The 18,903-nt window shown below is 39.6% G+C and overlaps 1 protein-coding gene across 1 annotated transcript in view; it reads left to right on the forward strand.

The window, feature by feature from the left end:
• Positions 1 to 12,394: 12,394 nt before the first annotated feature.
• The window catches only part of mta1 (metastasis associated 1), a 35,299-nt gene continuing 28,790 nt past the window's right edge, over positions 12,395 to 18,903 (forward strand). The window contains exon 1 of the mRNA XM_017694499.2: positions 12,395 to 12,755. Within this exon, the coding sequence (XP_017549988.1) occupies positions 12,728 to 12,755 (28 nt within the window). The 5' untranslated portion in view covers positions 12,395 to 12,727. The remainder of the gene's footprint in view (positions 12,756 to 18,903) is intronic.

The following is an 18,903-nucleotide window of genomic DNA, read 5'->3' on the forward strand; positions in this document are numbered from 1 at the left end:
CCCCTGGAAACTCATCTCACTCTGACTGGACCCCACGCGATGTTCGCTGTCATGGTAACGTTTACTCTAAGCGCTACTCCACGCATGCGCGTCATTTTGCATAAGATTACTTGCAGCGAGCATGAAGACGAAGATGTTTCCATCAAACTGTTGAACAGAGTGAGCTTATACATAACCTTTAAATCTGTAATCGGAATTTATTCGAATTGGCAGATATGTTTGCATGTAAACATAGCCACTAAGAACTTATACAGTATATTTTAAAATATTGTAAACTACACAGTTCATAGAAGGTATTTTAATGAACGTTTTGAATAAGCTGAGAACAAAAAAAGATCAGTTTAATTCTAAACAACATGCTATATTTATTAGGAGTGAAACAACGCACAGAATTCTTTGTTTAATTCAGTACAACACAACAGTCGAGTCTCACTTTTTTTTAATACAGCAGAATTAAGGAATGCCTAGAAATCTGAAACATGTTAATATGTTTATGTTTTCATTGCTGTTGGCATTCAACATTGTAAAAGTATCATAATATGTTAGCTACAAGTTAATACATTCATATTAATGCTGTTCCTACTTGCTTTTTTAATAGTCATGCTTCATCAGAATCAGAATCAAGCTTTATTGGCCAGGCATGCTACGCATACAAGGAATTTGGATTTGGTTACGGGAGCTCACAGTGCACAGTATCAGACAGACATGCACACGTAGAGGATAAGATAAAATAAATATAAAATGTAACAAGATAAAATAAAATAAAAAAATAAAACATGCATTACCACCACTCACTCAGACACACACACTCAGTCATACCTGTAAACCGTACAATGTGCAAAGTATGGGTCTAAAGTATTATTCATGCAGTATTTGCTACACAAAAATGATTCACTGAGCACAGAATTAAGGTTAGTCCATGGCCACCACAGTCCTGATTTCTGATTTAAATCCCATAGAGAATCTGTGGTACGAGCTGAAGAGGAGAGTCTGAAGGTTCTAGAGAGGTTCTGTATGGAGGAATGGTTTCAGATCCATTGCTTTGTGTTTTCCAGTTTCATTAAACATTATAGGAGAAGACATAGAGCTGTTGTCTTTACAAAGAGAGGCTGCACAAAGTATTGAATTAAAAGGTTCCCCACAGTGGTGGCACACAAAGATTTGAGAAATTTGATTTGAGAATATTTAATTCCTGATTTTTTTTTTATTCTGTCATTGTACTTCAAATAAAGGTTGGATATTTTTTTGGTTATATTTTGAATGAAAGATTAAAAGGACCAACAATAAAGAATGTTTCTCATGTCCTGTTTTGCTCATGTTTACCAGGGGTGGCAATAATTGTGATAAGCACTGCATTTATATATATATATGCACAGTATTGTTACACTATTGTTAACTTTCTAATTTATTTTATTATTGAAAAATCCAATTTTTTTACATTTTCTTTTTTTTAAATTGCTTTACAAATTTTACAAAACTTTGTACTAACGATTTGAAATGTGTGAAGCTGTGGAGTACTACGGGGGAGGTTCTGGAGCCAGTAGGTCCAGCCACACTCAATCCTTCTGGTCTGTTCGACCAGCTGCTGCCCTGTGCCCACTTCTCTCTTCATGACTCCACTGTTCTCCTGCCAACTGTCTAAGCCCTGCTCAGCAAAACGGACAGCACAGAGCAGGGGGGCAGCTGTCCTCTCATAACGGCTGTGCTACCCACTTCCCTCTGTGGATTCCTGGCACTCTCACTGGTTCTACAGAAGAAAGAGAGTGGTGGAATTCCCCACCAGGGCAGGAAAGATGGACACGTAGTACCAGCCTGACCAGAACAGCTGAAGGTTTGAAGATCCAAGTGCAGCACAACTCATGAAAATAATAATGGCACACACAGTGATCATCAACGAAAGGGCAGCAGATTTATCAATCAGCCCTGACAGTTCACTGCTGGCAGTTGACTCTTAACTGAAGGGATCCAAGAATACTGTAGGCTCACACACGGACTGCTGGACCATGGGATGCGGTTGGCGGGGGGACCTGGGCCATGGTCCGATTTTTTTTTAACTTGTGCCAAAGAACTTTCACTATATAAAATCCAGATCTAACCATTTGACAGAGCTATGCTATCGATCTTGTTGAGTAAAAATGAACACACTTAGCCCTCTTAGGTCCTTTTAATTAATGCTAAATATGGCAGGAAGGGAGGTCTTTTTATTTAGATTTCAGTCATCAATAGAGTACATGGTTGCTCACTGTAAGGAATGTGAGATTCATTAGACATATACTCTACTGATGACTGATATCCGCATTGTACAGTAAGAACTTAAGTACATTATGTAGATCTAACCTAAACTGGTAACTTTAATTGGTAGCTGAACATAACCACATTAAGTGGATGTGAAAAAGATGCATATACATACACACAAATACACAAGGAAGGGAACGATAACAAGAGGGTGAGTAAAACTATAAGCAAGTAGCAGGTCATATAAAGCAGGTTACATGTAAATAAGTAATGTGAATCGAATTTATAGCTGAATGACAATGATAACATTAAACCTCTAAGGATTAGTGAAGCTAGATGTACTGGATTCTATCTGTATCACAATAAATGTAATACACATACACTTTACGTGATCTCTACTTATTCATACATTTTCAAACAATCAGGATTCTAGGATTTTTGTTAACATTTATCTTTTACTAAAACGTGGAGTATGTTTTGCTGCACTTGGCTACATGTTCTTCCTTGGTATGAAGAGTGATTTACTTAGGTACTGATTTGACAGTTTTCTTCAAATGTTTGTCAATAGCATGGGATTGTCAAAAGAATAGGGTGGCATGATCTGTGTCTGTAACACCAGTGACATGGTGTTCTAATCTGCACATTAATTTATGCTGTATATTTACTGAAGTGTATTTGATTATTTAACAGTATCCCTGTTTTGGGTGAAAGCTTTTGTGTTATGAAAAAGCAGTCATGCCATCAGTGGTGTTATACCATGTCACTGCTGCAACACTTCTGTGTTGGTGTTACACAGTGTCACTGGTGTAACAGATGTGTTGATGTTACATAGTGTCAGTGGTGTAAAAGTTCCATGTTGGTGTTACACAGTCACTGGTGTAAAAGTTCCATGTTGGTGTTACAAAGTATCACTGGTATAACAGTTGTGTTTTAAATGTTTGTTTTGGTGTTTCTCTGCCACTGGTGTAACAGTTTGGTGTTATTCAGTGTCACTAGTATAACGGTTCTTTGTCGGTGTTACACAGTGTCACTGGTGCAACATTTGTGTTGGTGTTACTCCGCCACTGGTGTTTCATTGGGTGTTATTCAGTATCAGTATTATAGCAGTCCTGTGTTGGTAATACCCAGTGCCACTTGTGTAACAATTCTCTGATGAAGTTACAAAGTGTCACTGGTATAGCAGCTCTGTGATGGTGTTACACAGTGAAACTGGTGTAACAGTTCTGTGATGGTGTTACACAGTGTCACTAGTATAACAGTTCTGTGTTGATGTTACACAGTATCACTTGTGCAACATTTGTGTTGGTGTTACTCTGCCACTGGTGTTACATTTGGTGTTATTCAGTGTCAGTAATATGACAGTTCTGTGTTGGTGATACACAGTGTCACTTGTGTAACAATTCTGTCATGAAGTTACAGACTTTCACTGGTGTAGCAGCTCTGTGATGGTGTTATACAGTGTCACTGGTGTAAGAGTTTTGTTTGCAAAGTGTCTATGCTGTAACAGTTCTGTGTTGAAAATTTTAACTGTGATCTACCTGAAAGTTTTTTTAAGTAAACCGTTACTTAATTGTCTTATAACATGTTTTATACTTGACCTATAAAGATTTTATCATCTAATGAAAGAATGAGACAGAAGGATGATAGTTTATGCTATAATTAAATGCTGTCATTTGATCACATGGCTTTTTAAACAAACAATGAAAATAAATCAATCAGTGTACATTTTTTGTTCCGTATTTTCATCTGAAAAATTTTAGTTACCTTTTATTTTTGAGAAACTTTCAATGTGAAAACGCCAGTTACATACATATTGGAATCCTCAATAAAATATCTCAAATTACACTGCACATTGATTTATTAAAAGTAGTGACAGATGATATTCCCATTTCAAATGCTCCCTGTTTAGAGAATGAGCAAGGCCAGCACCAGCTATAGGCAGAACAGGCATTTCCCTAAAGACTCTGCATTACTGAGGGGCCTCCATCTCATTGATCTGCATCGATGCGAAGAGTAAGTGAATCAGTTTTCATATTGGATTTGGTGGTTGGTTGTCATTGGTCATAAAACTAATCAATGCCAGTGATGCAAGATGGGCTCCATCTTCTTAACATGTGAAGAGATTATATAAGCTTACACAGTGCAAGGACACTCCGCTGCCCTCCCCACTGCTCCAAACAGAGTGCAAACATTACTGCCAATGTTACGTTGGTGCTTACAGAGCAGGAACATTTATAAGGCACTGCAAAATGGTAAATTAAGCACACTCGTACAAAGAGCTGCAAGATAATTTATTAGTCATATTACTTGCCATGTTTTAATTTCCATGCAATGTTCTGCATTAGCTGTGCCAACAATAGTTTGCTGCAAAAGTGCAGTTCTTTCAATCATGTCTAATCATCGCATTACTTCCTTTAGTTTCCTTCATTTTTTTCCCAAGACAACAAGATCAACTGCAACTTAAGCCATTAAGTGAAAGTGTAGAGTAAAAACATTTTTAAAAAGGGCACCAAGTGTCCCACTGCCTTACTATTAAAACAACATACAGTTTATTTTATAAATAGCAGTATTGCAGTAATTGCAACCATGTTTGTGATCTTGTGTTGATATGATAATAATCACTTTTATTTCTAAAGTGCCTTTCCCATGCTTACGGCCACTTTACTATCATAGAACACAAACACATTAAACAACAAAAACATGACTATTAAACACTTGCAGACATTACAATCAAAGATAAGAGGAACATTGATAGAATAATGAAAACAAATGTGTCTTTAACAGACATTTAAATGAGTATAGAGAGGAGGCTTCCTGAATACATCTGGGGAGAGTATTCCATATGTGGTAGCTACTCAAAGCCAGATTGGGTAATTGGGAGAGTCGGAAGAATTCCCATAGGGCTGTAAGCATTGTGGACTGGTTACTGTGAGCTAGTGTAAAAGCACTAGTACATTCAGACAAGCTATAAATGTTACATTCAACATTTGATTACATTGAATTCCAATGTTACATTCATGCGATAATAATGTAAGCACTTTTTATTCACTTTTTTTTTACAATAACTGTAAAAAAACATAGTAAAGCCTAGAAGAAAAGAGGAAGGAATGAAAAGCACGTAAATGCACAGATTTTAGAAAAGTTATCACAAAGGCAATGCTGTGTGTGTGTGTGTGTGTGTGTGTGTGTGTGTGTGTGTGTGTTTAGCAGGAGATATACTGTTAGAATCTGGGGTGGGCTGGTGTGAATTATGTAAATCCTGGTCTGAAAACAAGTCCCACTCCAGCCCTGGAGCTGCTACATTAAGTGATCACCCTCCCATAGAGGTCTATTTGAACTTTGGAACATGGAGAATGCCTAAATTACTTGATTGTGGTGTGCAAGATGGGACATATAAATGGAGGAGCTCAGCAGGTAATCAGGACACAGGCCTTACAGAGCTTTATATAAAATGAGAAGAACCTTGCACTGAACACGATATGCAATAGTAATACGAGTTTCCTCTTTCAATTGTCTGCATAAAACTTACTTAAGAGCTAATATTTCCCCCTTGTGGAGAAGTGTCTGTCTACCATACATGTATGGGTGAACTACAGGACACATCAAAATGCTTGGCATCTAAAAATTAGAAATGTTTCAAGAAATATTTGTTTATTACCATAGATGATGTATCTTGCACTTTGTGTGATGTAGTGGTTTATCTTTGTTTTTAACATGTGATATGCACTTGCAGTATACCGGTATTAGTTTACCTACAGAATGATAACTTGGGGAGCTACCAATATTTTTTATAAAATATTTACGTATAGCTTTGCTTAGATGTGGCTTTTTCTGCTCAGTCTGAGACATGTATTAGCTGGTTGTGTTTAGATAGTACATGCTACACAATATTACTAGACGTTTTTGTTCATTATTCAAAAAATTGAATATGTAAGCAAGTGTAAAGCTAAATCAGACTCATCTGAGGGGACTTCAAGTTCAGATCAGTTAAAATCTTGGGTTCTACTTTATATTATGTGCCTCTAATAACTGTGTAATTACACATCAACAATACATGCAATAACACTGAGGATGTATTCACTGTTACAGATTGGTTAAAGTGGCACAATGTATGTAAATACATGTGTGTATTAATTTTAGTTTTTATGTGTATGTATCTTGATGTTGTATCAAGATACTTTTTCTTATGTAATTTCTCTTGTGTAACAGAGCTAGGGTAATTACGTTTGTGGGAACTGCTGTTTTTCCAGCGAGACTGATTATAGCAGGAGTTATATAATTATCTATATTATGAGGGTACTCGCATTGCATCTGCACAGGAAATAGTCTACAGTATTACGCCTGTGTTGTAACATGGAAAGCTAACCAAAGTTCTGGCTTTATACCGATCTGTATGATGGTATTTAAATAAACAGAACAAAACAGCAGTTCAAACAGATGCAATTACCTTCACTCTATTACATATGTGTAATTACATAAGAAAAAACATGATTTTACAAAAATCAAGATACAATTGTGTGAGTAAAAACTGAAGTTGATACACATGGGTATTTATATAAGCCATACAGCTGTAATCCATCTGTAACAGTGAATATGTAACCAGTCGTTACATTGTTATTGCATGTATTGTTAAAATGTAACTACATAGCTAATAGTAACACTATATAAATTGGGGCCAAATCTGGTTTAAGGCCATTTATATGATTTAGATTTTGCCTTGAGTTTGTGTGCCGACATTACAGCAATGGATAAAACGTGGGGTAGGACATTATTCTCAAGGCAGCACCTTTGTCTGTTGTTACTATAATTTTGCAAAGAAAACCGTCTCCTATAACCATATTTAATATGTTATGTTGCTGCAAACATGAAAAGGAAAAATGCTTGTTTATTGAGAACATTTTGAAAAGCTAGGAGTTCCCAGGCAGGTGACAGGCAGTGTATATTATAGTGTATACAACACACTCCCTAAGCCAAATTTTTCCTAATCTAATAGAACATGTTGCAGAATGGGAAGGGCAAAGCAGTTCTATTGGGGGGTAAATGCTCAGTAAAAAATGAATGCGACGATGTCAATGTCGATCTTTGTCTCAATGGAAAAGTCTTTGTTAGAACCAAATCTAATCTCTTGACCTGAGTGACGAAAGAGACATGATGAATCAATTACTTGAGTGTGATTTTCCCCTGTCTAGAGTCGGAATAGCGCAGGCCATTGATGAGCCAGCTTTGTGCTGTAGAGAGCACATGGGGACAAGACCCAGGTCAGACTATAAAATAGATTAAATGCACCCTCTGCTGGTGAAGGACATACCATACATCTTTACACTGAATAGCTGAAATAGCCAGTGGGTATTGGGTCAGTAATGTGAATGTGACTTTAAGAAGGGTCAAATAGGCTGGCATCAGGTCTGATCATGATCTTTTGCCTGGAAATATTATTTTAAATTGTTAAATTGTATATTATTTCTGTGTATTATATGTATTTCAGGCAGTCTGATTTAGTTTGTGGTGTGTGGTGCTGCATTTAAGGTCAATGCTGCCACCTGGTGACACGGATTCAGGCTGAATCCATTCATAGGTCCGTATCCCTTTTTCTTGAATTTATTTTTTTGTCTGAGGTCCACTTATGATGTTCCTACAATAAATGTAATATGTGGGGAATTTTGTTGCCATGATATGGGCCCTTAAAAATCAAAGAACATACTTTTAGTTTCCTGTGTATTTCATATACTGCTTTGTGTACTGGGTACAGTGGGCCAGTGAACATGATATGTAATGATATATTTGCTGTTTCATGTCTCAATACATGCTGGTGCTGTAGCTCCCACAGTTTATACTGATGTATTTGTCACAAATGTGGAAACTTGTAAGTTCAAGTATTCTGCTCACACACAATGGGAGTGAAAAACAATTCAATTCAATTCAAGTTTATTTGTATAGTGCTTTTTACAACAATGTTGTCACAGAGCAGTTTTACAGAAATCATTCTGTAGAAATCAAAATACAACATGGCAATGAAAAAGTGTAAAATGCTTGCAGCACTGAGAAGCAATAGATAGATTTATTGCTTCTTTACTTATCCTCTGAGAGGATATTCTGTGCCATACATAAATGTTTGTTGAGACATGCAGAAAATTACATATATCCATATAAAAACCAAGCTGTAGGTTCTGACTTTTTAAAGAAACTCTTGTCCACAAGGCAGCTATACTTGGTAAATCATCATTAAATATGGCACATCACCAACAATACAGCAAAATGGAAAAAAATATATGCAATTAATTGATAAGACATTATAGTGAAAGATTGGCAAAAACAAATAATTGATCAGCCAAGACAAAAATGGTGAACAAAAATTGTTCACACTTTGTATATAACAATGTCATACAGTGCCAGAAATAAGCAAGTCTGTATGAAATGACATAAGAACTTGACATGGTTTAAGGCAACTGCGTAATGATTTAGACATGTGGTTTGCACTGTGCTAACTGGTGGAGTATAAGCTCCCGTTACTTATAAGCTACATTAGCCTACATTAGCTCCAGTACAGAACATGCTTCAGACATCAAATATGGCTTGGCTGATAGACTACATTTTGTGGAAGAGGACTGTGCCTTTCCAGCCAGCCCATTCAAAATTAAAATTGAAATATAATGACTGTTAAACTGTTGTCTCACTGTTATTCTAAGCCAGCTATCACTTTGTCTCTGGCTTCTGTTTTGCAGAGCATTGTGATCAGTCATGAAAACTGGTGTTTGATCATAAAAAATCTGTGGGATAGAGGGATAACTCTACTGTCTCCAATTGCTTTAAAGGGGAGTTTAAATTCAGATCTTATTAACACGTTCACTTCAGAAGGCTTGTCTATTTCTCTCTTTATTTGCAGTGTATCTGTCAGTGATATCACTTTGGGTGGATTTCTTTTTCTGGACAGATGCAATTATGTTATTCAACTCTCACCCATAGTGTTTAAGGAAAAGCAATGATTGAGAGCTTTCTCATAAATCCTCATTTGTGTGTGTGTGTGTGTGTGTGTGTGTGTGTGTGTGTGTGTGTGTGCATATGTGCATATGTGTGGTTGGGTAAACAACTCTGAAGCAAGCCACATCTACCTTTTCTGAACCTTCTGGTTATATTTAATTCTAAATTCCGAAGAACAATAGGAGAGGGTGAAGAGTGCTTAATCAAGCTTTAATTGATTTCTTCTGTGTTTCTTCCTTGCTTGCTGTACTGGAGCATAAAGGGAACAAGAGAGAGAGAGACTGAGCATTGGTATTTTGTGTGTGTGTGTGTGTCTGTGTGTGTGTGTATCTGTGTGTGTGTGTGTGTGTGTGTCTCTGTGTGTGTGTGTGTGTGTGTGCGTGCAATATGCAAACATGCTGTACATGTTCATATGGGAGAGGGAGAGGGAGAGAGAGAGAGAGAGACAGAGACAGAGACAAAGAGAGAGAGCATTTACATTCACAATCTGGTGAATTTGGCATAGCAGATTTCATCTATAGTACCCCATCATCACTGAATAGAAATACTTTAAACTTGGGCAACTTATTTCACTGGGAACAAGAGAGAGAGAGACTGAGCGTTGGTATTGTGTGTGTTTGTGTGTGTGTGTGTGTGTGTGTGTGTGTGTGTGTGTGTGTGTGTGTGTGTGTGTGTGTGTGTGTGTGTGTGTGTGTGCGTGTGCAATATGCAAACATGCTGTACATGTTCATATGAGACAAAGAGAGAGAGACAAAGAGAGAGAGCATTTACATTCACATTCTGGTGAATTTAGCATAGCAGATTTGATCTATAGTACCCCATCATCACTGAATAGAAACACTTTTAACTTGGGCAACTTATTTCACTGTAATATATTAAGTTAATTTTAATGGATGTATGACTTATTTTCATGAATCACTCTGAAATCTAAAACAATTGATCCAACTAATTATGTAAAATGATGAAATGGGCCAGATGTGTTCAGCAGAGTTGGACCCTGCTGAACATATCTGGCCCATTATTAACTTAAAATGACCAAAATTAACTTAAAATATTACACACACACACAAATAATGTTTTACCACTTTGGCTAAGGCTCACTTGGAAAAGATATTTTTCATCTTTGTGTGACTGCCCCAGATAAACAAAAATGGAAAATACATTTTTAAAATTTCACCAAAAGCCTCAGTGCCATGCAGTGCTTTTAGTAGTCACTTTGTTCCAAGTCTACAGTGATGTCTGGATCCAATGTTATATCAAAGCACAACTGAGTGAATTTTGTTGGTTAAAGGCACGACTGACAGTAATCCACCCACCATGCCTGTGGTCATATGATGTGATAGGAGCTAACTTACATTTAAAACATGTTCTGCGTTGCCCAAAATTAGTAGGTTATTTCCAGTTAAGTGCTGCAACAGTGGGCCTGTAAGTAGACTATGTTTTTAACTCCTAACAGACTAAATGTGCCATGGACTTAAGTAAGAGGGAGGCCTTCTGCATGACTTAACAGCAAGAAGTTTGTCCAAATGAAGGGTATAGCTGCTTGAATGCACACACATGCACACAGATCAGCAGTATGGAATTGGCTTCATTTTGAGCCTGCACAGACGGTAGGTCAAAACCCGTCATTGGCTGAGGCTCATCACATGACTGCAGATTACAGCTGGAGGCAGAGCTGTGTTTGTTGGGGTTTCATATGGTGTAGATCAGACACACACCACAGCATTCCACTCAGCCTACGCTAACGATAACCATGAAAGTAGCTTCTCAGCCTTAAAACCAAGACCCTTGTAGGATCCCACTTCCCCAGATCACATCCCTATCACACAGGCCTAGCCAGATCAAGCAACTACAGCTTCTAACTGAATGCACTTGAACACAGTTAATGCACATCACATATTTTTAGGTTTTCACAGCATTTCTCACATTACACAATACATATTTTTGTATTATGAGCTATTGTCAATGTATAAGCCTTGTTGGTAGGCCACGTGCTTGCAAGGAATGAGAGAAAAAAGTGGAGTAGCACATCTGTTTGTAAACACAACAATAAAAACTGTGCAAATCAATGTCTTGTTCTCTGTTCTAAATACAGAAAATTCACTGAACGTCTTAAAACTCTGTGACTGGCTGCCTAACATTGGACACAGGCCCTCATTCGCACTGTGGCTATCTTCACTATTAATGTTTTTTGCCAGTTGTACTTAGAGTTGCTAAGTGTTTCCTGCTGTCGCCCCAGTCTCCTCTGTTCGGTTTATTCACATGCTGACTCATTCTTTACAGAAACAACCTCTGGAACGTGTACCACCCACAGAGTCGATTTTTGAAAAAACAGTGATTCAAGTTTTCCTTAACTGAAAGTGTGGTGAGACTGTGCTAATGTGGGGATGCTCATAATAAAAAAGTCCATTTTAATCAAACGTTCACTGTTAAAACTATAAGCTGCACTTATTTTATTTATTGTATTGTATCTTATTGTTATTGTATTGCATTGAATGGCACAGAGTTCTGCGTTCAACTCTGTTTCTTTTTCTCTTGGTGTCTGCAGTGACATATTTGTTTCTAGCAGTATCTGAGTTCAGGACGGTCTCTTTCTCTAAGCTATTGGTAACTAGCAAAGATACTTTCTCTAGATTGACAAAGCACTTCTTGTAAGTCGCTCTGGATAAGAGCGTCTGCTAAATGCTGTAAATGTAAATGTAAAACTGGACTTGGGAGTTCTGGGAGCAGGCTAGAAGTTTCACAACTTTTAAATCTTCTCAAAAAAAATGGTCATGCAGGCCTAAAGTAGCTAATGTAGCATTTATCATAACTTATACCACCACCTTATACCACTAGGCCAAGACAGAGCGTCTGTTTCATTTGACTCAGTGTGTGTTTACACCAGGCTAGTTCCCTGTAATAGGAGAGGTATCAGAGCGCGTCTCAGGTGAGATGCATCTGAAATCTGTCACAGTGCCTCTTGTACATTTCCTGTCTCTTTATTAGCCGTGAGGGGACTCGGGACTCGGGGCGGTGGGCTGCTGGGGTGTTGGGGGGCGTTCATTCTGAAAGCAACAGTTGTTTACTTTGTTATTTTGCCTCTAGTGGGTCTGAAGTAGTACAACAGCGATTGTTTCGGTCTTTCGGAGGGAGGCGGAGACTGAGTTGGACAGTGATGCTCGCGCTCTGCTCTCCTACTTTCCTCCTCCTCCTCCTCCCTTCTTCTCCACCTCCTCTCCACCCTCGGTTCTCTTCTGACCCCGGCCTCTCTTCCTGACCGCCCCGCTTTGTCTCGAGTTTTAAACGAGTCCCGCTCACAGCTCCGCGAGCTCCGGTAACTGACCGCGCGAGGGAAAGAGAACTCTTCAAAAATGTGTGCACTGTCTCTTTAAGATCCCTTGACTGGTCCGCTTCGTATTGATCAATCCACCATTTTCCACCACACTCACTCAGCGGCGGCACTGTTAGCGGCGGCGGCGGCGGCGTGTGGAAGCCCTACCTGGAGCCACCAGGACCAGGAGCAGGGGCAGGCATGGCAGCCAACATGTACCGGGTCGGAGGTAGAGAGCACGTTTTGTGTGTTTTCTGTGTCTTTTCCCTCCTCCCTTCGCGTCGGCCTCGTTTATTTTGTTGGCTTTAAGCTAGCAGCGCGCTCTGTCCTTCCTCTTTATTTCCTAAAGCTGAAGTGCCTCATGCGCTGTTTGACTGGAGGAGGATGATGATGGTGACTGAGGAGCGGGATGAAGAGTCTAGTTTCGAGACCCCTCCAAGGTTTCCCTTCTACTTTCGCCCGACTCGAGCGTGTTAGCATTTTACTGTAGCGAGTCTTGAGTCTCTTCACTGTTAGAAAGGAGGCAGCGATTATTTTCTGCCAAAGTAAACCCCTCTAAAGCTTTTTAAAGTTAAGCTCGTCCAGCTCCGTTGCTCGTGCTGGCTCGGAAACCTGAGGTTTTCGGTGATGGCTAGCTAGCTAGGAACTGAACTGCCTTGAAGAAGGTCTGGGATGCACATAATTTGTCACACGTCCTGCCAAGTGATACTTTTCAATGACCTGAAGTAACGTAAAGTGACTGAAGTTGGACTGAGGCAGTAGCCTGTAAACTGGGGGAGTTCAGTGATCTTAACCTACTACTGGAAAAGCTAGTGAGGAAAGATGTGAGCCATTGTCCCAGCTAAGTTAGCCTTCTTGACTCGAGGCGTAAACTGCAGTGGCAAATATAAATATTAGAGAGTTCATTTGTGGCCGAATTAGTCACTGAAGAAGGTGAATATGAAGTCTCATTCTTTCAGTTGTAAATAATAATAAATAAATGACTTTAAAACTTTTTTTTCCCAAAATGTGATTAACTGCTACCTTAATTCATGCACCTATCCAAATGTATGTAGGCCATTAAAAGTGCAGTTGCTTGTTGGGGGAATATGACTGATCAGTTATTTTCCACCACAGTCCTGGGGGACCCCCCAAACTCGCTGGCTGGTGTCTGTCGTCCTCCCATTGTGAAACAGTTTTGTCCCTTATCTGTATCTAATGAATTGTTTTTGGTAGCAAGCAGATTTTAGGATGAGTTTTTGTATCAGATGTGATGAAGCAGAGGCATGACTAAATTGTGCAGCACTACACTCCCCCAGGATTGACATTTGATAAGATGCAAAGGTGTTTCAGCAAGATTTGGCCTACACCATGTATACTGCAAATCCGCCAAATAAATATTTAGCATTACAACGTATTAAGTGAGGAGTGATGACAAAACAACTTTAGCACTGCTGAATAAGTGTTGTGTTGCATCAGTATCATTCATAAGAGGATCAGATGTTTTGCTGCTCCCTGCCCAGTGAGTAAATGATGTGAAAGTTTGTGGACACCTACGCATCTGACGTCTTGTCCAGAATCAAGGATTATTTATAGGGAGTTTGACACCCTCTACCTACCGCCACCACACACACACACACACACACTCTTTACTTGTACCATTCAGCTACAAGAGCATTAGTGAGGTCAGGTACTGATGTTGGATGATTTGTTCTTCACACATGGCTCTCTGACTCATGCCAGAGGTATTCAGCAGGGCTCAATCACCTCAAAGATTCCACAATGAGTGCAGTCAAGTACCTGTGTAAGCAATGGGTGCATCTTAATCAACTGAACTCACTAATTAGGAGGGGTGTCTAGAGCTTTTGGGGCACATTGTGAATTTGACAATATGGTTTTTCAGTGAGGGATTAGAAAAGATTGTGCTGTGGCTTGGGACCTCACTTACACTCCTCTACCAGTATTTGCGCCATCCTTTGCTGCTGAGGCTGAAAATGGCCTCAGGCTCTCAGACCAGCAAGCAACCTCTAAGGACCGCTGTACCTTCAGCCTCTGCAACACCTGATCCATATCGACGAATTCTATCTCTCTCTCTCTCTCTGCCCTGATGCTGTTCCATGGGCCAAAGCAGCAATGCATGCACAAGCATTTAAATTCAACAGAAAACAATGGCAAAGTCAGATTTCTACTAAGTTAATTTGTAAGACATAGTCAGCTGTTACTGATTAGGCACGCTAACCTATTGTTTGGTAATTATGTTTTATTTTGAGGTGTTTGGAGTAATCAGTGCATTTACGTGATCCAAAAAACACAATTTTGGTAAAAATAATAATATGGGCCTTTAACTGATCTACACTATTATGTTTTTGATATGCTCCAAGGTGTATTTGCAATATGCAGCTTTATAATCAAAATGTGATATTTTATCTATGTAATACAGCCCTAGGGCTGGTTCTGTGAACCTTAATCAGATGATTGTCACTGGTTAGGGCTGCATATTTTTAAAAAAAACTATTGTGAATCTCATTAATGGAGATGCGTGGCACAATTTGATACACAGTCTCTACACACTCTGCAGGTGTGCCTGCTGTTCGTCAAACTACAGATAGAGTACAGTCTTTCACAGTGTTTGAGTATAAAAACACTGTAGATTGGAAATCAGCTGAATTCTTTAAAGCTCCAAAGCTCTTAGTTTGTGGCTAATGCAGTTTACAACAATGAATGCTTGTTTTTCATGCAGTGGGCGTACTACTAAATGGATGCATTAATTATGGCCTTTGGTGATTAGCATATCGTGGAGCCCAAAATTGCTAATAGTGATTAATACACCGCTAATTGTACAGCCCTCGCTGAAGTGCCTGAGTGGTTGGTTCTAGTTAAAGCCATTCTGTTGCTATCCCCCCTCAGTGCTGAATTAGTGAAGATGCCCAAGGTATATCTGAGCCACAGTGCCATCAGTTGCACAAAGCCACTCTTCCTCCTCCTGAATGTTGAGGCTTTGTATTTGAATGCAGGGCTATCATTGAAAAACAATGCCTTGTGGAGAGGAGACAAAGCCTGTCTGAGTGCTCTCTAGTTTTCTTTGTCTTTCCCGCACACGATGGCAAAGGTAGCCTGGCGGAATTTCCTTTTGCAGACCTCATTGTGCTGTCTTGGCTTTGTTTGCCTTCTCCCAGGAGTTGAGGTTCTCCCCAAAACTCCAGTGCAGGCTAGAATGTGCCAAGAAAATCGGGGGGAGGGAAGGGGGGAAGCCCCAAGCAGACCACCATGATCAACTGCAGAAATTATGGAAATATGCAGGATCACATGTCAAAGGTCTGTGGTAATGGAATATTAGTCCACAGTTTTGGTCCGCTGGACAATGCGAAGTAGTTGCAGCTGTTGTCCATCCACTCTAATTATTTGCTCCTGTACATGGATCGCCTTGAACCGTGCTGGCCTGGAAGTAGTGAAGAATACAAATAGCTCAAAGCGGTTGCATTTCAGATGCTCAAGTCATCTCTTCTCATCTCTACACCTCCTTAGATGTCCTATCAGCACTAAATTGCACGTGAAATATCTTGGCTGCATCATAGTCATGCTGCACTGTAGACTGTCCTATGTACATCTGGCCGTTTCAGGCAACTAGTGTCTAAATTGCAACCTGTTAACGTTTGTACTTATAATAATCATATGTTAAATTCAATGGATGGAAATTCTGTTGCTGCATGGAGAGTAATTTGCAAATTAGCTCATATACAACAAGCTGTTACCTGTGTTTCTCATTTGTTGTCTTATATTCAAAAGATCCTTGAACCCTCAAAAGTCAGAATTTTGCATGCCACTGTTAATTTTCTTACAACAGCGGTTGATACAAGAAGATTGCTGTTTAGAGTAATTAGCCTAGTGTCTTAGTTCTTGCCCATGACTTGTGCTCATGGGCATGCATTAAAGCATAATATGGTGGTGAGATGGTGAATAATGATGAGCTCAGCTAAAAAGGAACCAAATTGTATGTTTTATAAGCTAACTGGCTCAACCTACAGGCCACTAAATAGGCTACTGATTTGAACTCAGATGAGAAACTCCTGTCAGGACCTGATCTGAAGGAGCAGTCTTTTGTTAACTAGTGGATTTTTTTCTGTTTCTATATAGAAGTATAATCCTGATACTCATGGCACATTAAACAACTGGGTGTAAATGGGGAAACTGAGAAAAGATATCAATTTGTACACCTTTCCTCCAAGAGCAGAGCTGCCAGGTATCCCTGAATGCGTGATTTGATAAAGTTTTATGAATTTATTAAACACACTATTACGGCTTTGTCAGTTTCCTCTCACTTTGCCCCATCACAGCAAAATTATAATTAACAATTCCATCTGTATGAAGTGTTTTTGTTAAGGCTCAAGAAAATATCTGCATCACCATCAGTGCACACTGTAGTATACTGTAATCTGTTGGAGTAACATGGCTATATGTTACATTAATTTTATAGAACACCATTTTTAAGTAAACATGTTTGCATTGTTTTAGAAATGGTATGTCAGTGGGTACCGGTACAGGGCCGACATCAGGGGAAGATGCTGGCTCAGATTTTGAATGAAAAAAGAATGAACTACTCTGGGGTGTAGAGTGTTTTAGTATGTGTGAGCCTGCTTTTAGATGTTCATCTTAAGTAAAGTGTTTCAGTTAAAAATGGCTAATTTTAAAGCTTAGTAGCTTTAACAAAGTATCGAAATGTTATTGGTATTCACTGCTGAGGCTTCAGTAATGGTATTGGAAGAGAAAAGGGGTTATTGTGCCGTCTTTGTTTGCTTTCCATTGACAACAGCGATTGTGTAATTATTGCAGCTTTTGTGTCGTAGGATTTGTAGTTTAAGAAGGTTTGATGAGGTCTCAGTGTTAGTGTCAATTGGCATGGTATGTGAGAAATTGCTGGCTGCTGTCTGCCAAGAGAAGCATCAGGCCAGGATGCTCTGCCCAGTGACCACCCTCCACAGCTCCTCCCTAACAGCAGTTATCTCAGCAGTACACTTGGTTGATTGACAGTTGAAACAGCAACTTTATCATTAATTCAATAGTTCTTCAGATGGTAGAGACTCTTAATAAGTCTATTCGGCCCTTGATAATCCAGGCCCGTCAGTTTAAGTTTCCACTTGTTCAAATCATGTCGACCCATGTAGAGTTCCCCCACCCCACTACTTTTGTTTTCGTACTTATGATGTACTGTATCTGCATCAGTGAGTATCTGTGTCTGCGTGCGTGTACAGAATGCAGTGTTGACTAAATACCCAGCTCAGATATGCTTCAGTTGGGAATTTATGATTAAATGTACATGACAAAGAGTGAGAAGGAAGAAGCTTATCCATCTGATGGAGTTCAGGAATGTGTTAGAAAAGAAGAGGAGAAAATAAGAGAAACGCTGGAAGTCTGTATGCGTGTGTGTGTGGTGGAAACGTAAGCTGAAATGAACAGATATTGCCATAGTAACGGATGTCCCATGGGTCCCAGTCTGAATTGTCCTGAGGTAAGGATTGAATGCAGTCTGTGCACTTAGACCTGTGCAGGCTGTGGCCTCTGTGGCCAGGTCAGGTCTCTCTGTAGTCTCGCTCTGTCTCTCTCTATAGTCCGTCTTCCTGACTTTCTTTCCCTCCCCCTCCTCTCTTGTTGTGCCTCAGTAATTTAGTGCTGTTTCCTTTTCTTTTTAGGTTGGATTTGCTGTTTTTGACTAAATTGTCATACTGCATTCACTACAGCAACACTGTCTAATTCTTTTGTGTGTAATTTATCATGTCTCTTTCTTTTTCTGTCTTTCTTTTTCTCTCTCTCTCTCCTTCACTCACTCTCTCACACTCACACACACACACACACACACACACACACACACACACACACACACACACACACACACACACACACACACACACACAGTAACGCTCAGCAACATGCATGGATTGGATCGCAGGAAATTCGACTGCACCGTGATGTCACAGGCTGTTCTGTGTGCTGATTGGCCATGTCTAGTGGGGGGGATGGGGCTCTGTGGGCACAGGCAGACAGACAGGCAGAGATGGTAGGAGGGTTGGCATGACGAGCCATGAGAGACAGGGTGGCATTGCGTCCAGGTCTTCTGTAGCTCCTCAGCGTGTGCCACACAGGGCTCTAGAGACACTATTGCTAGCTTAGGACAGAGAGGCCTTGGGTAGAAGTTGTACTCGTTTAAAAAAAAAAAAAAAAAAAGGCCAGCAAAGAGGTTCGCTCTACATAAACGCTTTCAGACTCATTAAGTCTCGCTCTCAGACTTGATCACTTGAGACAAAACAGATGAATTGTATTTTGAATGTGTTTATGGATGTGTGTGCATGGGCATGCGTGTGTGTCTTCCTTGTCATAAGTTCTTTACAAGACATTGTTGGCAG

The sequence above is a fragment of the Pygocentrus nattereri genome, chromosome 10, assembly GCF_015220715.1.
Source record: "Pygocentrus nattereri isolate fPygNat1 chromosome 10, fPygNat1.pri, whole genome shotgun sequence".
Taxonomy (NCBI): Eukaryota; Metazoa; Chordata; class Actinopteri; order Characiformes; family Serrasalmidae; genus Pygocentrus; species Pygocentrus nattereri.